At 39.2% G+C, this 18,371-nt stretch overlaps 1 protein-coding gene across 2 annotated transcripts in view; it reads right to left on the bottom strand.

The window, feature by feature from the left end:
* ubl3b (ubiquitin-like 3b) overlaps positions 1 to 18,371 on the bottom strand; it is a 46,872-nt gene that overhangs the window by 13,573 nt on the left and 14,928 nt on the right. For both annotated transcript variants that reach the window (XM_062044262.1, XM_062044263.1), the window contains exons 3-4: positions 3,993 to 4,101; positions 3,775 to 3,861 (exon numbers count right to left, since the gene is read on the bottom strand). In XM_062044262.1, the coding sequence (XP_061900246.1) occupies positions 3,775 to 3,861; positions 3,993 to 4,101 (196 nt within the window). The remainder of the gene's footprint in view (positions 1 to 3,774; positions 3,862 to 3,992; positions 4,102 to 18,371) is intronic.

The raw sequence follows: 18,371 nt of genomic DNA, 5'->3' as shown, positions 1-18,371 counted from the left end.
TATGGACATATAATTAATATAATGGATATATAATTATTTTAATTGGTTATTAAGAGTATGTGAAAGTTTAACTCTTACATTGTTTACTACTGTGACGACCTTCTTAAAGTTTTGTAAACACTCAGAAATATCAAGCAGCTAAAATGCGCCACACAAGGATCAGTGTTTTACATTTTTACCATCATGCACTCTAATGGATTTAAATGAGTGTAATTTGGAATATTTTAAGGTGTTTGGACGTTTTTCATAAAATGTACAATGTTCAGTGAGTAAGTAGTGTTATGTGTGACCATGTGTGTTGACCTTTATGTTATCTGCATTTTTTTTTTTTTGCACCATGACTAAGGAAGGTTGGTGGATTGTGTCATATAAGTAGATGCTGTGCTATTGTTTCAAAGTACTTTCCAATGGTTATTGATCTGATTTACTTTTGTCCACAAGATGGCAGTAAATATGCAGCATACATGAACCACATGGTATTTAAAATGAATTTGAAAGCACTTTGTGGTGTGATGCTCATGTATGGCCCGCAGGCCGTAGTTCGGACACCCCTGCACTATATGAATGTATATATACTCTGCATACTCCTTGCCATGACACCTTTGCTAATGTTTCATCAAGTGTGTGTGAGGCACAATCTTTGCACAAATTGCACCGGGCTACTTTTCTCTTTGAATGTAAAGTATCAAATCGATAATTCGGATTAGAAAAAAAGGCTTGATTCGCAATTTGTTGTTTCGATTATTTGTTTTAGTGACATATGCAGACATTGTTTACGCAAGACTGCTCCAATAGAGTTCAGCTGAGAGCGGTGCACCTATTGGTGGTGCAGTTCGCGCTCATGTGTGAGTGTGTGTGTGTGTGGCGGGAGCAGCGAAGTCTGAATCAAAGAGATAGCTAAAAAAAACAACAACCACAAGGTGGAAAGAGAGCAAAGGGCCCAGAGAAGACGAGAGAGGTTTTGCAATCATTTTCAAACTGAAAAAGAGACATCGTGGGCCCAGAGAAGACGAGAGAGGTTTTGCAATCATTTTCAAACTGAAAAAGAGACATCGTGGTGAAATGTTTGCACTGTCAAACAGAGCTGGAATTTCACACAAATCGATGACGCGGCACATTACCAGAAAGCATCCTTCCTATTGAAGAGCAGCAAACAAGCAGAAACAAGGTAAAGGTCTATTTTGGCAGCTAACGCCTTTTTGCATGTCGGACTTGCAGAATTTTAGCAAGTAACACTTAAGAAATGTTTTATTCAAACACAAGGGGCTTGTGAATACATGTTAGCATCTGCATGTATGTTAATGTTAAAGAGTTGTTTGTCCGAAAATCAAGACCCGATTAATACCTTTTTAAATGTATATGTGTTCAATTGTTAAAATACATTGTCACTCAACTTATCATACTTTATCAAAGTCTTTTTGTTTAGTTTGGTCCTTTTTTTAAATATTCTATTACCAGATTTTAGGCTACAAAGGTTTTTTTGTATTACTTTTTTAAATGTATAGTGATGCGCTCATGGTAAAAGTGCAATTTAAAGGGGAACCGCACTTTTTGGGGGGGATTTTGCCTATCATTCAAAATCCTGATGTAAGAAAAGCACACGTTTTTTTCATGCATTCTAACTAGTAAATAAATGCGATCCAAAGTCCACTTAAAGTGGAGCCTCAGAGTCGCTCTATTCTGCCAATAAAATGCGTTAAAAAAAAACACCTTCAAGGTTTTATATACACGCTGTAAGTATATATGTAATGTAGTAACAGACCCATTCTTCACATGTAATATTTACGTTTTTTGGTAATTTTAAGCATACGTCAGAGCATTCATTTAAAAAACGCATCACATTTGCTTTTTCCTACGAAAACATCCCTGATTATTCAATAGAACTTCATGAGAACCAACAAACACAATACAACATCATTTACTGTACAAATTCTGCTGTCACTAGGACGACGACTGTTAGGATTTTTATATATTGCCATTTAGATGAAGAATACTTGTAAAGAAAAAAAAAAAGAGACGGAACCAAGTTCTTGTCTTTCTTGCCATTTCCGGGTCTAAATTGGATGTCAAAGTTGACCAGCTTGTCGGGTTTTATGTCCTCGTCCGTCTACTATCCAGGTGAGAGGCATTATTTATGATCTAGAATAAACTTCCAGAAGCTGAAAGGCGAGAAAGCAGCTCACCAGCCGATGATGTCACACAAGCTAGTTAACGCTTTGTGATCAAGGCGCCGTTATAAAACGTTGGTCTGTGTTTGCGCTTATAATAACAATATAATAATAATACATTTTACTTATAAGTCGTCTTTCTGGGCACTCAAGGACACCGTACAAAATCAAAACAATAAAATCAATTGGATAAAAACAACAACAACAACAAAGATCGATAAGACTTACAATGAATAAGCAGTCAGGAATAGGTGTGTTGTATCACTAATACTTCGTTAATATTCAAGTCACCAAATGTAAAATTAAGTATTGTTGGCGCTTTTTGAATGGTTATTTCGAGGGCTTCATGGGCGGAAATAGAGGACCTCCCGATTTTTTTTACATTTCTATAAGAGTTATATCCGTCGTCTTGTCTCTCACAAGGATTTGGAATGATAGACAAAATTCCCCAAAAAGTACAGTTCCCCTTTAAATGTTATGTGCGTTTATAAGAAGAAAGATCATTAGAAAAATCCTTGTTCATTTTAACTATTTCCCCTAAAAGACGCCTTGAGGCTTTAATAAATGATTCGATAGATTACTCCAGTGTTTTTCAACCTTTGGTGAGCCAAGGCACATTTTTTGCGTTGAAAAAATGCGCAGGCACACGACCAGCAGAAATCATTAAAAAACTAAACTCAATTGACAGTAAAAAGTTGTTGTCGCAATTGTTGGACTTTAAAGCATAACCAAGCATGCATCAATATAGCTCTTGTCTCAAAGTAGGTGTACTACCTGTCACATCACACCCTGACTTATTTGGACTTTTTTGCTGTTTCCCTGTGTGTAGTGTTTTAGTTCTTGTCTTTTTTTTGGTATTTTCTGTAGCAGTTTCATGTCTTCCTTTGAGCGATATTTCCCACATCTACTTTGTTTTAGCAATCAAGAATATTTCAGTTGTATTTATCCCTCTTTGTGGGGACATTGTTGATTGTCATGTCATGTTTGGATGGACTTTGTGGACGCCGTCTGCTCCACACACAGTAAGTCTTTGCTGTCGTCCAGCATTCTGTTTTTGTTGACTTTGTAGCCAGTTCAGTTTTAGTTTCGTTCTGCATAGCCTTCCTTAAGCTTCAATGCCTTTTCTTGGGGGCACTCACCTTTTTTTAATTACCTGCACACTGCCTCCCGCTGTTTCTGACATCTACAAAGCAATTAGTTACCGGCTGCTACCTACTGACATGGAAGAGTATTACACGGTTACTCTGCCGAGCTTTAGACAGCACCGACACTCAACAAAAACATATAATTTGCCGACTATAATTACTGGTTGGCAAAAAATATTTTTAACACAAATAAGTGAAATTAGATCATCTCCCACAGCACACCAGACTGTATCTTACGGCACACTAGTGTGCCGCGGCACAGTGGTTGAAAAAACACTGGATTACTCGATTACTAAAATAACTGATAGCTGTAGTACAGATGTCCATAACTGTGAGAGTAGTAAAAATGTGAAGGTACAAATATAGTTTATTATTGTGGCTGTAGTTTGCACAGCATTATACTGAAATCACTTTTTTATATTTGCCTGGTGGTGGTGTAGCATCTATAGCGATTGTCTCACCTCCAAGGGTCACATTGCCATGAAGGAAGCGCCCCTGGAAGATGAGGCGGAGTATGCTGGGGCTGCTCACCCTCTCCTCCTCCCATCCTGGCAGCACAACAACATCACTATTAGGACCATGTGATTGTGTCAAAATGTGGCCAGAAATGCGGTAAAGAAGGACCAGAAAAAGGACGGACAGACGTGTGCAAACGTGCTTAGTTGCAAATTGAGCTCACCCGTGGGCCAGTTATCAAACACATGCTTGGCGATGTCTGTGGCCGAGTCGTTTGGCGAGAAGGTGAAGTCCTCGGTTTTCCCACTGACCAGGATGAGGCGGAGGTGTACCTGAGAGAAGCAAAGAAAAAACGTCAAAAGTAGTATCAGGGTGGAATCCCTCCTCTTATTCTGACCTCCTCGGACACGAGGTGACACGCAGGGGGCATTCCAGCTTAATGAGATTTACATCCACGGCAGATCCCCACCCTCCCACGACGTTTCTCCGTTCACTCGGCCGAGTGAGGACCGACGTAACGAGAAGCCGGACGACGTAACGAGAAGGGTGCGGCTAAAGGCCGACGAGCACCCGCATGTCCGGGCTGTTGGCCTAATGCGATAACCCCGGGTGTCCCAGACAGCTCTGGGCCATGTTATTAAATTTACATGGCCGCGGCAGAGCTAAGAGGGAGAGAGGGGTGGGTGGGCGGTGCATATGTGCAGGGGAGGAACTACCACCAGGCAACCTGGTCACACAAAGAGCTAAAAATAGAAATGTTTTTAAAAGGTCGGAAATACTTTAAGTTAAAGTACCAATGATAGTTACACATACACTAGGTGTGGTGAAATGTGTCCTCTGCATTTGAACCATCCCCTTGTTCACCCCCTGGGAGGTGAGGGGAGCAGTGGGCAGCAGCGGTGGCCGCGCCCAGGAATCATTTTTGGTGATTTAACCCCCAATTCCAACCCTTGATGCTGAGTGCCAAGCAGGGAGGTAAAGGGTCCTATTTTTATAGTCTTTGGTATGACTCGGCCGGGGTTTGAACTCACAACCTACCCATCTCAGGGCGGAAACTCTAACCACTAGGCCACTGAGTAGGTCTGAGTAGGTTATCAGCAATTCAACCTCAGAGTTAATCAAGAACTTAGACCAGGGTTATTCAATTGGTGGCCTGGGGCCAAACCTGGCCCGGGAGTGACACCGTACCAGCCTGTGAGTTCAGTTCAAAACTTGGGAGCCAAACATTTTTGCAGAAAATTCCTAAAAGTGTGCTCCGTTGTATAGAAGAATATGGACCAGTGTAAACACATTGACAGATCCTAACATTGACATTTAACCTTTGCTAGCAAACATAGAAAACTGGGGCCCAAATTTGTGATTTATATAACTGAGGTGTTCCTCAAGGCACCCCTTTAAGTCCTCTTTTTTTGGAAGTCGGGTTGTACGGTATACCGATACTAGAATAGTACCGCGATACTATCCATCCATCCATCCATTTTCTACCGCTTATCCCCTTCGGAGTTGCGGGGGGCGCTGAAACCTATCTCAGCTACAATCGGGTGGAAGGCGGGTGACACCCTGGACAAGTCGCCACCTCATCACAGGGCCAACACAGATAGACAGACAACATTCACACACTAGGGACCATTTAGTGTTGCCAATCAACCTATCCCCAGGTGCATGTCTTTGGAGATGGGAGGAGCCTATCCCCAGGTGCATGTCTTTGGAGGTGGGAGGAAGCCGGAGTACCCGGAGGGAACCCACGCAGTCACGGGGAGAACATGCAAACTCCACACAGAAAGATCCCGAGCGCAGGATCGAACCCAGGACCTTCGTATTGTGAGGCAGACGCACTAACCCCTCCGCCACCGATACTAATTAATCATATTCGGTACTATACCACCTCTAAAAAGGACCGGTTCCGCCCCCCCCCCCCCCCCCTTTTTTTAACGGGCATGGCTGTGCATCGTCGTCTCGTCCTGACATTGCTGGTTTTACTAGCAGAGGAGCATGTTCGGCAGCACACACACACAGAGTACTTACAAGCAGACACAGTGTGTAGATAAAGGTGAAGCTATAACACTGAAACACCCTCAGGAAGAGACATGGTTAGCTAGCGCAGTCGGCAGTAATTGAGCTACTTCTAAATCAGAATCAGAATAGTTTTTATTGCCATTGTTTGAGAACTGGTTCACAAACTAGGAATTTTATTTGGTGCAATGGTGCAACATAGAACACATATAACACAGAATAGGTAATAACATGAGCTGGAACTGAGCTATCAGATCTTGTTATTGTTCATGTGCCGGATGGCCGAGGGGAAAAAACTGTTCAGGTGGCGGGAGGTGTGGGTCTGGATGGACCCTAGTCTCCTGACTACATGTCCCATGTCCCCCCTACATGGGGACAAATAAAGTGAGTTTCTTACAAGACTGGAAGACGAGGAATAGCTAAGCATGCTTCACTACACTCCGTAGAAGAATACAATAGCTCACCGGCGTCACAATGTAAACAAACGCCATGGGTGGATCTACACCTGCGATCCACTGTAATGATACCAAGTACAGGAGTGTATCTAGTCAATACTACTATGATTACATCGATATTTTTTAGCATCACAAAATCTTTGCTCTTTAAAAAAAAAATCATATTATGTTTATAAACTCAGGAAGTACGTCCCTGGACACATGAGGACTTTGAATATGACCAATGTATGATCCTGTAACTACTTGGTATCGGATCCATACCCAAATGTGTGGTATCGTCCAAAACTAATGTAAAGTATCACAGAAGAGAAGAATAAGTGATTATTACATTTTAACAGAAGTGTAGATAGAACATGTTAAAACAGAAAATAAGCAGATATTAACAGTAAATGAACAAGTAAATTAATAATCCATTTTTACAGTTTGTCCCTCATAATGTTGACAAAATAATAGAATGATAAATGACACAATATGTTACTGCATACTTCAGCAGACAAATTAGGAGTCTTTGTTTATTTACTTACTACTAAAAGACAAGTTGTCTAGTATGTTCTATTTTATTTAAGGACAAAATTGTTCTTCGATTGCAATAAGAAACATATATTTAATGTACCCTAAGATTGTTTGTTAAAATAATGACAGTATTACAATTTTTTGTGGTCCCCTTTATTCAGAAAAGTATCGAAAAGTATCAAAATACATTTTGGTACCGGCACCAAAATGTGAAGTGAACTGAATTATATATATATACTGTATATAGCGCTTTTCTCTAGTGACTCAAAGTGCTTTTACATAGTGAAACCCAATATCTAAGTTACATTTAAACCAGTGTGGGTGGCACTGGGAGCAGGTGGGTAAAGTGTCTTGCCCAAGGACACAACGGAAGTGACTAGGCTGAAGCGGGGATCGAACCTGGAACCCTCAAGTGGCTGGCACGGCCACTCTACGAACCGAGCGATACCGCCCCATAGCTAGCAAAATATTGGTATCGGGACAACCCTATTTGGAAGTTCCACTTTTTTTTTCTAAATGTGTTCTATATAACTTCAGGTGCAGTCAGTAGTCATTTGTTCAACTTCTTTAGTAACACTAGTAGTATTCCTCAAGGTTCCATTTTAGGTCCTCTCTTTTTCATCCTTTGGGCTATTCAACCGGTGGCCCGCAAGTTCAGTTCAACAAATTTATGAGAGATTCACATTTTTGCAAAGGGTTGTTAAAAACAGCTGAAATTGTGTTAGATGTAAATATAAACGGAATACAATGATTTGCAACTCATTTTCAACCCATATTCAGTTGAATATGCTACAAAGACAACATATTTGATGTTCAAACTGATAAACATTTTTTTTTTGTGCAAATAATCATTAACTTTAGAATTTGATGCCAGCAACACGTGACAAAGAAGTTGGGAAAGGTGGCAATAAATACTGATAAAGTTGAGGAATGCTCATCAAACACTTATTTGGAACATCCCACAGGTGAACAGGCAAATTGGGAACAGGTGGGTGCCATGATTGGGTATAAAAGTAGATTCCATGAAATGCTCAGTCATTCACAAACAAGGATGGGGCGAGGGTCACCACTTTGTCAACAAATGCGTGAGCAAATTGTTGAACAGTTTAAGAAAAACCTTTCTCAACCAGCTATTGCAAGGAATTTAGGGATTTCACCATCTATGGTCCGTAATATCATCAAAGGGTTCAGAGAATCTGGAGAAATCACTGCACGTAAGCAGCTAAGCCCGTGACCTTCCATCCCTCAGGCGGTACTGCATCAACAAGCGACATCAGTGTGTAAAGGATATCACCACATTGGCTCAGGAACACTTCAGAAACCCACTGTCAGTAACTACAGTTGGTCGCTACATCTGTAAGTGCAAGTTAAAACTCTCCTATGCAAGGCGAAAACCGTTTATCAACAACACCCAGAAACGCAGTCGGCTTTGCTGGGCCTGAGCTCATCTAAGATGGACTGATACAAAGTGGAAAAGTGTTCTGTGGTCTGACGAGTCCACATTTCAAATTGTTTTTGGAAACTGTGGACGTCGTGTCCTCCGGACCAAAGAGGAAAAGAACCATCCGGATTGTTATAGGCGCAAAGTTGAAAAGCCAGCATCTGTGATGGTATGGGGGTGTATTAGTGCCCAAGACATGGGTAACTTACACATCTGTGAAGGCACCATTAATGTTGAAAGGTACATACAGGTTTTGGAGCAACATATGTTGCCATCCAAGCAACGTTACCATGGACGCCCCTGCTTATTTCAGTAAGACAATGCCAAGCCACGTGTTACATCAACGTGGCTTCATAGTAAAAGAGTGCGGGTACTAGACTGGCCTGCCTGTAGTCCAGACCTGTCTCCCATTGAAAATGTGTGGCGCATTATGAAGCCTAAAATAGCACAACGGAGACCCCCGGACTGTTGAACAACTTAAGCTGTACATCAAGCAAGAATGGGAAAGAATTCCACCTGAGAAGCTTCAAAAATGTGTCTCCTCAGTTCCCAAACGTTTACTGAGTGTTGTTAAAAGGAAAGGCCATGTAACACAGTGGTGAACATGCCCTTTCCCAACTACTTTGGCACGTGTTGCAGCCATGAAATTCTAAGTTAATTATTATTTGCAAAAAAAAATAAAGTTTATGAGTTTGAACATCAAACATCTTGTCTTTGTAGTGCATTCAATTGAATATGGGTTGAAAAGGATTTGCAAATCATTGTATTCCGTTTATTTACATCCAACACAATTTCCCAACTCATATGGAAACGGGGTTTGTATGTCTTGATGAAAGGATGTCAAAGAAAAAGCTTCAAGTACAGCGGTACCCCAACTTAAGAGTGTTTTGATATAAGAGCTGTCTCTCGGCTAAGTGTGATGCACTACGTTGCAAGAAAAACATTTGAGTTACAAGTATTTTCGCCGTTAGTTGGCGTTGAAAAGTTCACAGTGAACCCTTAAAGATTCGAACTACAACTGCGGTTTCTCGTTGTTTCCATTGGGTTGAGATTTTTCTTGCCCTTATGTGGGATCTGAGCCGAGGATGTCGTTGTGGCTCATGCAGCCCTTTGAGACACTTGTGATTAAGGGCTGTATAAATCAACTTTGATTGATTGATATTAGTTTATTTACAACGATGCAATCCAAAGTGATTCAGTAACTTTTTAGAATAAACAATCAATCGGCGTGATGTGAATAAAGATGCAGATTAAGTTTCCTATATCCCTGTTATTTCTTGTAAGGGAATTATGGATTTAAAAAAAAAACAAGTAAACAACAATTATTGCCCAATACATTCACATCTTATTGAATAAAGTGCAACCAACACTCTAGGTTGAATTAACAAGAGGAAACACTTTCTGCCCATATTTTCAACATTTAAGAAATAATAAAAGTACAGAGACCAACATTTTACAGTAGATTTACCCGCTACTTCTGCTTTTGTTTTTCCACATAAACTGAATAAAATATTCATATAAAAAATGAAGTGCAACCAACATCTCTTCAGGTTAAATTAACAGTAGATTTACCAGAGAAATTAAGTGCAAACTAGTCATTTCAGATTAAATTTACTATTGCAAAATAAAAGTGAACATATTAGACAACTTGTCTTTTAGTAGTACGTAAACAAACAAAGACTCCTAATTAGTCTGCTGACGTATGCAGTAACATATTGTGTCATTTATCTACCTATTATTTTGTCAACATTAAGGACAAACTGTAAAAATGGATTATTAATCCACTTGTTCATTTACTATTAATATCCGCTCATTTTCTGTTTTAACATGTTCTATCTACACTTCTGTTAAAATCTAATAATCACTTATTCTTCTCTTATTTGATACTTTACATTAGTTTTGGGTGATACCACACATTTAGGTATCGATCCGATACCAAGTAGTTACAGGATCATACATTGGTCATAATTTAAGTTCTCATGTGTCCAGTGACATACGGTATTTCCTGAGTTTATAAACATACAAGATTTTGTGACGCTAAAAAATATCAATGTAATCATAGTAGTATCGACTAGATTGTATTGTACTTGATATTACAGAGGATGTCAGGTGTAGAACCACCCATGGTGTTTGTTTACATTGTGAAGCCGGTGAGCTGTGGTGTGTAGTGAAGCATGTTTAGCTATTCCTCGTCCTCCAGTGGTATTGATACTTGTAAGAAACTTACTTTATTTGTCGCCATGGAGGCCAGGATTAGTGATTTAGAAGTAGCTAAAACGCTGTAGACTGCGGATGGATGTTAGCCGCTAGCGAACTAGCCATGTCTTAAAGCACATCTTCCTGAGGGTGTTTCAGTGTTATAACTTCACCTTTGTCGTTAGTTTTTAAGCCAAAATGCATCCATTCTCCCTTTTCTGTCTACACACTGTGTCTGCTTGTAAGTACTCAGTGTGTGTGCACTGCCGAACATGCTCCTCTGCTCGTAAAACCAGCAATGTCACGACGTGACGACGCGCCGTCGTGCCTGGGAACCGGTACTTTTCAAACAGAGTACAGTACCGTTTTTGATTCATTAGTACCGCGATACCATACTAGTACCGGCATACAAATCTGCCGTTCTTAAATCCAATGTTTTCCTTTTTCTAATATCGATAAAATTCCAACGATTGATTGCCTTTTAAAATGATGTTAGCTCAATACCTACAGTGTCTTCTGGAAGGCAAAATTGCTGACCACAGATTGATGTAGTTGAATCTTAGGAATATAAATCGAAGTATTGATTAATTAACACCCTTTTAAAGTAATATCAAAACGGGGAACATTTATCTATGAAAATATGGAAAATTTGCTGATGTTGTGTTAGACAGAAAGCAGATTCCGCAGAAGTCTGCTTTTCAAAATAAATGCTGCACATTATTATGACATTACTTCATAAAATGACGGTTGTTTGTGGAACATTGTGTACAGAACATTTGTATAATATTTGTTATCTAAAAGTTTGTTTTTTAAAGGCATATTACGTGTTAGAATTGAGCAGTTTTAGGAGCCAAGCACCAATTAAATTGATTTCAATTAATTTCAGTGATTTGAGGTGCAAGTGTTTTGGGTTAAGAGCGGTGTCACAAAACCAATTACGCTCCTAAGTTGAGGTACTACTCTGTTTCTTTCCTTTAGTTCAAACATTTTTCAAAAGGCACAACCAGGAGCCAGTTTTATTCCTTGATTCCAAAATGACGCCTAAGATACAGAGAACAGGAAAAACTGGTGTCTTGTTAATCATTTGAATTTGAATTAAGTAAATATTAGTAAGTAAGTAAGTACCAATGATTGTCACACACACACACTAGGTGTGGCGAAATTATTCTACGCATTTGACCCATCACCCTTGCACCCCTGGGAGGTGGGGGGAGCAGTGGGCAGCAGCGGTGGCCGCGCCCGGGAATCGAGTATTAGTTAGGCATTAAATACATTGAATAAAAGCCAATTCGTCAATACTTCAAATGAAAACATATTACAAAAAAAAACCCTGCAACATTTTGTGCTGTACACATCTATTCAATTACAAACTACAAAAGCAGTGAAGTTGTCACGTTGTGTAAATGGTAAATAAAAAGAGAATACAATGATTTGCAAATCCTTTTCAACTTATATTCAATTGAATAGACTGCAAAGACAAGATATTTCATGTTCACACTGGAAAACTTTATTTTTTGCAAATATTACCTCATTTGGAATTTGATGCCTGCAATATGTTTCAAAAAAGCTGGCACAAGTGGCAAAAAAGACTGAGAAAGTTGAGGGATGCTCATCAAACACTTATTTGGAACATCCCACAGGTGAACAGGCTAATTGGGAACAGGTGGGTGCCATGATTGGGTATAAAAGCAGCTTCCATGAAATGCTCAGTCATTCACAAACAAGGACGGGGCGAGGGTCACCACTTTGTCAACAAATGCCTGAGCAAATTGTTGAAGAACAACATTTCTCAACCAGCTATTGCAAGGAATTTAGGGATTTCACCATCTACGCTCCGTAATATCATCAAAAGTTTCAGAGAATCTGGAGAAATCACTGCACGTAAGCCATGATATTACGCACCTTCGATCCCTCAGGCGGTACTGCATCAAAAAGCGACATCAGTGTGTAAAGGATATCACCACGTGGGCTCAGGAACACTTCAGAAAACCACTGTCAGTAACTACGGTTGGCCGCTACATCTTATTTAAAAAGAAAAAAAGGTAAGTTTCTCAGTTCGAACATTAAGTATCTTGTCTTTGCAGCCTATTCAATTGAATATAAGTTGAAAAGGATTTGCAAATCATTGTATTCTCTTTTTATTTACCATTTACACAACGTGACAACTTCACTGCTTTTGGGGTTTGTAATAAAATAATTAATTTTGCCTTTAAACATTACTAAAGTTGGCTTTGCAAAACTTATTTTTCTTTGGGTTTTTTTTCAAGCTGATGCAGCCCCCTGAAGTTTTTTGGTATATATAATATAAAAAATGAATACCACGTGTATTGTCTAATAACAAATAATAGGGCTGATTTGATTCAATTCCATTCTTGGGGGTAACGATTTGATCCTCGATTCAAAATCAATACTTTTTAAAATAACATTAGGTGCCAGTTCTATAATTAACCACATTCCTCCGTAAATAAACAGCTGTGATTAGTTTCTATATTACTAAAAAGAAAACTGGTTTTGTTGAATAAAATTCTAGCCAAACAATTAATAAAGTCAAATACAAATAAGACAACAAGAGAAGTATCAACACTTCTCTTTTCTAAAGTAAATGTGTACAGCAGATAAAAAGGAAAGGCCATGTAACACAGTGGTAAAAATGCCTTTTTTGCAACGTGTTGCTGCCATTAAATTCTAAGTTAATTATTATTTTCTAAGAAAAAGTAAGTTTCTCAGTGTGAACATGAAATATCTTGTCTTTGCAGTCTATTCAATTGAATATAAGTTGAAAGGGATTTGCAAATCATTGTATTCTCTTTTTATTTACCATTTACACAACGTGACAACTTCACTGCTTTTGGGGTTTGTAAGACAAGAAATTCCAGGAGTAAAATAAAATATTCCCAGTACTAATAGAATAGAATAGAAAGTACTTTATTGATCCCTGGGGGAAATTCAGCACCACAGTTCGCTCACAATAGACAAGAATAATAATAAATAATATAATATATATAACATATTATATATATAATACCGTATATTACCAAATAAACGCCCATGTCCTAATAGCCGCCCGGGGTCTGACCCCATTTTGTGAATTAACCGCCTCTTCCTAATAACCGCCTATGTCCAAATAGCCGCCCATGGGCTGTTATTTGCATAATTTTGATTAAAATACTACTGGGGTTGCGTTTGCTGCAGTATTATTGTTTTGATGATTTTATAGAGTACTTGGTACCATAATTTTATTTTTCCTGTATGTTGCTTTATTTAAAACTTGGAGTACTGTAGCCTTTATTTTATTTAAGTGACAGAATTATTGTTCTGTTTTGATGGTGGGTTTTATACTTGAGTACTTGGTACCATAATTTTATTTTTCCCGGTAGGCTGCTTTATTTCAAAAGTTTATTTATTTTTAGTATTGGTATTCTATTTGACAATTGTTGCACTACTGCCATGTTGAGGCCTTGTTGATCTCTTGTCTTTTGATAGCCTACCTCATGTTGGTCTATTGTTTTTTTGTTTGTATGTTTACAATAGCTTTTACATTTAAAGTTTTTTGTACGAAAAAAAAAATACTGGACAGTAACCATTGTAACCAAATAATGGCCTGGTGCAACAATATATAAAAGCCTTGTGCAAATAACCGCCCATGTCCTAATAGCCGCCCGGGGTCTGACCCCATTTTGTGAAATAAACGCCCGGGCTACTATTTGGTAATATACGGTATATAAAATAAATATATTCTACATATAATCTACATTTAAGTGCACGCATACTTCTACTAAAGAAAATATTTCAAGTTGAAAAGTTTATTACCAACAGTGCCATAACGTTTGGTTGACTAGTGTTAGTTATTTCTGCTTGAATGGCAGAAAATGTCCGTTATCAACTATGTGTTTTGAGGCGGTAAAAAAAAAAATGGTTGCATTGCTGCTCTTTGACCATTTCCCCTATTTACATTATTTCCTACAGGAAATGTTTACGCAAACACAAACAAATTGAGGTCCCGGGTGGATGCTGCATAAACACTAAGAGGATGCACTGGCTATAGCGACACGTAACATAAATAGATCACGGTGGTTTATGGCTTGAAACACAAATGTTGGCCTCGTAGCTTGCTTCAGTCATAATGCTCCTTGAAGAAATACCTCGAGAAAAGCACTCAAGCGTGTCTTATCTCTACTCAGGTGCACCCCGCCCCTCTTTAAAAAAGGTGCAACATGAACTTTGTCAGCTTCGAGAAGGACGGAGGCGAGAACAAAGAGACTTAACCACTAGGTGTGACGTCGAGGCGGGACAATCCCGCTCTCTGATCTGTTTACAAATACGGCGCTCCCACTGTGGACCCCCGCTACCTCGCCCCACCCTCCTCCCCCCCACTGAACCCAATAACCTCGAGTGGGGTTACATACCAATGTCATACTAACAAGCTCCCCCCACCCACTATACATGCCTTTCATCCCCCCGTTAAATGAAAACAACCTCAATCTGCCCGGTTCGCCATGGCAACATCTTCCATGGCACATGTCCTTGAGGTTCTCCAATCCAAGGGTCGACGTCAAATCCTTTGAACACTGTTAGAAATTACTTTTTTTTTTTTTTTTTTATATATACAAAGAGGGCTACCATGGCTCTCACCGGCTTAACTGCTCTTGATACATTTAGCTACATTTTCCTAAAAAAAACAACCCAGCTAATGCTCCCTTATGAATGTATGCTTATGGATTTTACAGGATGACAATTTAGGATTAGGGCATCTTCAAGCACTTTAATATAAAAAGAAATGTTGTTTCGTAAAGCCATTTGTGGACATGCTTTTTCCCCACAAAATGTGTATGTCTGGCAAAAGAAGTAGACCACAAACAAAGAAGAGAATGCGACAATAAGAATTTGACCTACAGTTGCACTCAAAATGACTCCACCCCCCCCCCCCCCCCCAAGTAAAGTATATTCCCTCGCCACTTTGCAATGCATTCACTATGATCTTGGTACGTCGCAAATTTTAAAGTACCCATTAAAGTTGTCCTGTTAAAAGTATGTAGATTTTAGAGTGTATGAGGTGTTTTAAGAGCACAAGAAGTGTTTATAAGTGTGTGTGAAAGAAGTGGCCCAAACCTGATGCGAAAAGATCAGATTTGAAGTAGGGCTGGGAGATATATGGAATATACTAGATATATCGCGGGTTTGTGCGATATAGAAAATGACTATATGGTGATATTGGAGTATACGTTCTCACGCAGTTGCTTTTAGCTGCGGTCATTACACTACAGGCTCTTCTCACTCTTTCTTGTCTCTCCTTCTCACAGAGATAAAACAAGCGCACCTTCTTACATACGTCACATACTGTCACACGTGCAACGTCATACGCGAACCTGGTAACAAATGAAGGAAGAATTCATTCTCAAGAAAAACAGGACGGGGTCCATCGTCTGGCGGTGGTTTGGCTTCAAGCGGGAAGATGTTGAACAGACAACCGTAATATGTCAAGTATGCGGCAAAAGCGTTGCTACAAAAAGTAGCACCACTGCTAATTTGTAGCATCATTTGAAAAGTCACCCGCTAGAGAATGAGGAGTGCTTGAAACTCCGCATGTCAACATCTCCGGCTGGTGCCACGCCCACAAAATGCCCAAGCAACCATTTCCAGATCAACACCGTATGAAAAAAATAGTCAACAACAGAAGGAGATGACGTCTGCAGGAACCTACCACATAGCGAAGGACATACACTGTATGATTTTTTATTATGCAGCTTATTTTTATTTGACAGTTATTGAAATATCTTGTGTGACATCATGCACCAAAGTGCACATTATTTGTTTTAAACTATTGTAGTGGCGTTCTGTACAAAAAGTGCACTTTAATTTAGTGTTGTTTTGATATGTCATCTTAGTGACATCATGCACTAAAGTGCACTAATAGCTTTTTTTTAAAACGTCTCTTACAATCTTGCACTTTCTGTTTTAGAAATGACATGAATGTTTGTGCCACTGCTTAATAACTGTTTAATAAATGCACTTTTAATAAATTGACTTAGTTGTGATTTCCCTCTCTGCATGAAAGTTCAAAATGAGCATATATTAATGCAGTATGAAGAAGAATGTTTTAATGTAGACACATAGAATCATCATACTGCATCAAGTGTTCATTCAAGGCTAAGGCAAAATATGGAGATATATATGGTGTATCGTGACATGGCCTAAACATATCGAGATATTAATAAAAGGCCATATCGCCCAGTCCTAATTTGAAGCACGTTGGCGCGTTCAAACTGGCAAAAAGTATTAGATGTGTGTCACTTGGGGGCACAAAAAAATAATCAGATTTAGTGTGCAGAGTAAACGGGGCCATAGTGACTGCTTGTAAAATAAAATGGTTTGAGATTTGTATCGGTTTATTGCAAACTACTTTCAACTAAATACAATTTCAATGGAGTTTGTATTAGGTCTGCAACAAATAATTTAAAAAAAGCTTCAATTTGTATTCTGTTTTGATTAGTCGTTAAATGAGGGAATCTAAAAAAAAAAAGGATGAAATCCAGACCACATAGAGTACTTGGAACTTTGAATACAGTTTCTTTACGGCCATTGCAATAGGAAGGTTGCCATCATGTGACCTAGAGTGCAGATTTAGGCTTATTTTGAAAGGTTTAGAGGCAAATATAAATGTGATCATGAAAAATAGGATGAGTGGATTTTTACACTCTTGGGAATTTTTTATTTATTTTTTCCATTGAAACCATTTATCATTACCAAGATGTTACTGCTACCTCACTTCACTTGACACTTACGGTATTTAGAAAATGGAGGCACATCATGTCTTTACATTTGAGGGGTCTACAAATTAAACATTAATGGGTGAAAAACAAAGTTGGACTTATTTGTGCATCGCTAAAGGCCTACTGAAATGAGATTTTCTTATTTAAACGGGGATAGCAGATCCATTCTATGTGTCATACTTGATCATTTCGTGATTTTGCCATATTTTTGCTGAAAGGATTTAGTAGAGAACATCGACAATAAAGTTCGCAACTTTTGGTCGCTGATAAAAAAAAGCCTTGCCTGTACCGGAAGTAGCGTGACGTCACAGGTTGAAGAGCTCCTCACATCTGCACATTGTTTTCAATCAAGGACGCCAGCAGCGTGAGCGATTCGGACCGAGAAAGCGACGATTACCCCATTAATTTGAGCGAGGATGAAAGATTTGTGGATGAGGAAAGTGAAAGTGAAGGATTAGAGGGCAGTGGAAGCGATTCAGATAGGGAAGATGCTGTGAGAGGCGGGTGGGACCTGATATTCAGCTGGGAATGACTAAAACAGTAAATAAACACAAGACATATATATACTCTATTAGCCACAACACAACCAGGCTTATATTTAATATGCCACAAATGAATCGCGCATAACAAACACCTCCCCCCTCCCGTCCATATAACCCACCAATACAACTCAAACAGCCCAAAGTACCGTTCACTTCCGCAAAGTTCATACAGCACATATATTTCCCCAAAGTTACGTACATGACATGCACATAGCGGCACGCACGGACGGGCAAGCGATCAAATGTTTGGAAGAAAGCTGCGTACTCACGGTAGCGCGTCTGCTATCCAACTCAAAGTCCTCCTGGTTGTGTTGCTGTAGCCAGCCGCTAATACACTGATCCCACCTACAGCTTTCTTCTTTGCTGTCTTCATTGTCCATTAAACAAATTGCAAAAGATTCACCAACACAGATGTCCAGAATACTGTGGAATTCTGCGATGAAAACAGAGCTGTTTGTATTGGGACACAATGGTGTCCCAATACTTCCGCAAACTCCGTGACGTCACGCGCAAACGTCATCATACCGAGACGTTTTCAGCAGGATATTTCCCGGGAAATTTAAAATTGCACTTTATAAGTTAACCTGGCCGTATTGGCATGTGTTGCAATGTTAAGATTTCATCATTGATATATAAACTATCAGACTGCGTGGTCGGTAGTAGTGGCTTTCA

This window comes from Entelurus aequoreus, linkage group LG04 (genome assembly GCF_033978785.1).
Source record: "Entelurus aequoreus isolate RoL-2023_Sb linkage group LG04, RoL_Eaeq_v1.1, whole genome shotgun sequence".
NCBI classification, from domain to species: Eukaryota; Metazoa; Chordata; class Actinopteri; order Syngnathiformes; family Syngnathidae; genus Entelurus; species Entelurus aequoreus.
Note: the sequence above shows the minus strand (reverse complement) of the source record. Positions and strands in the feature narration are given on the sequence as shown.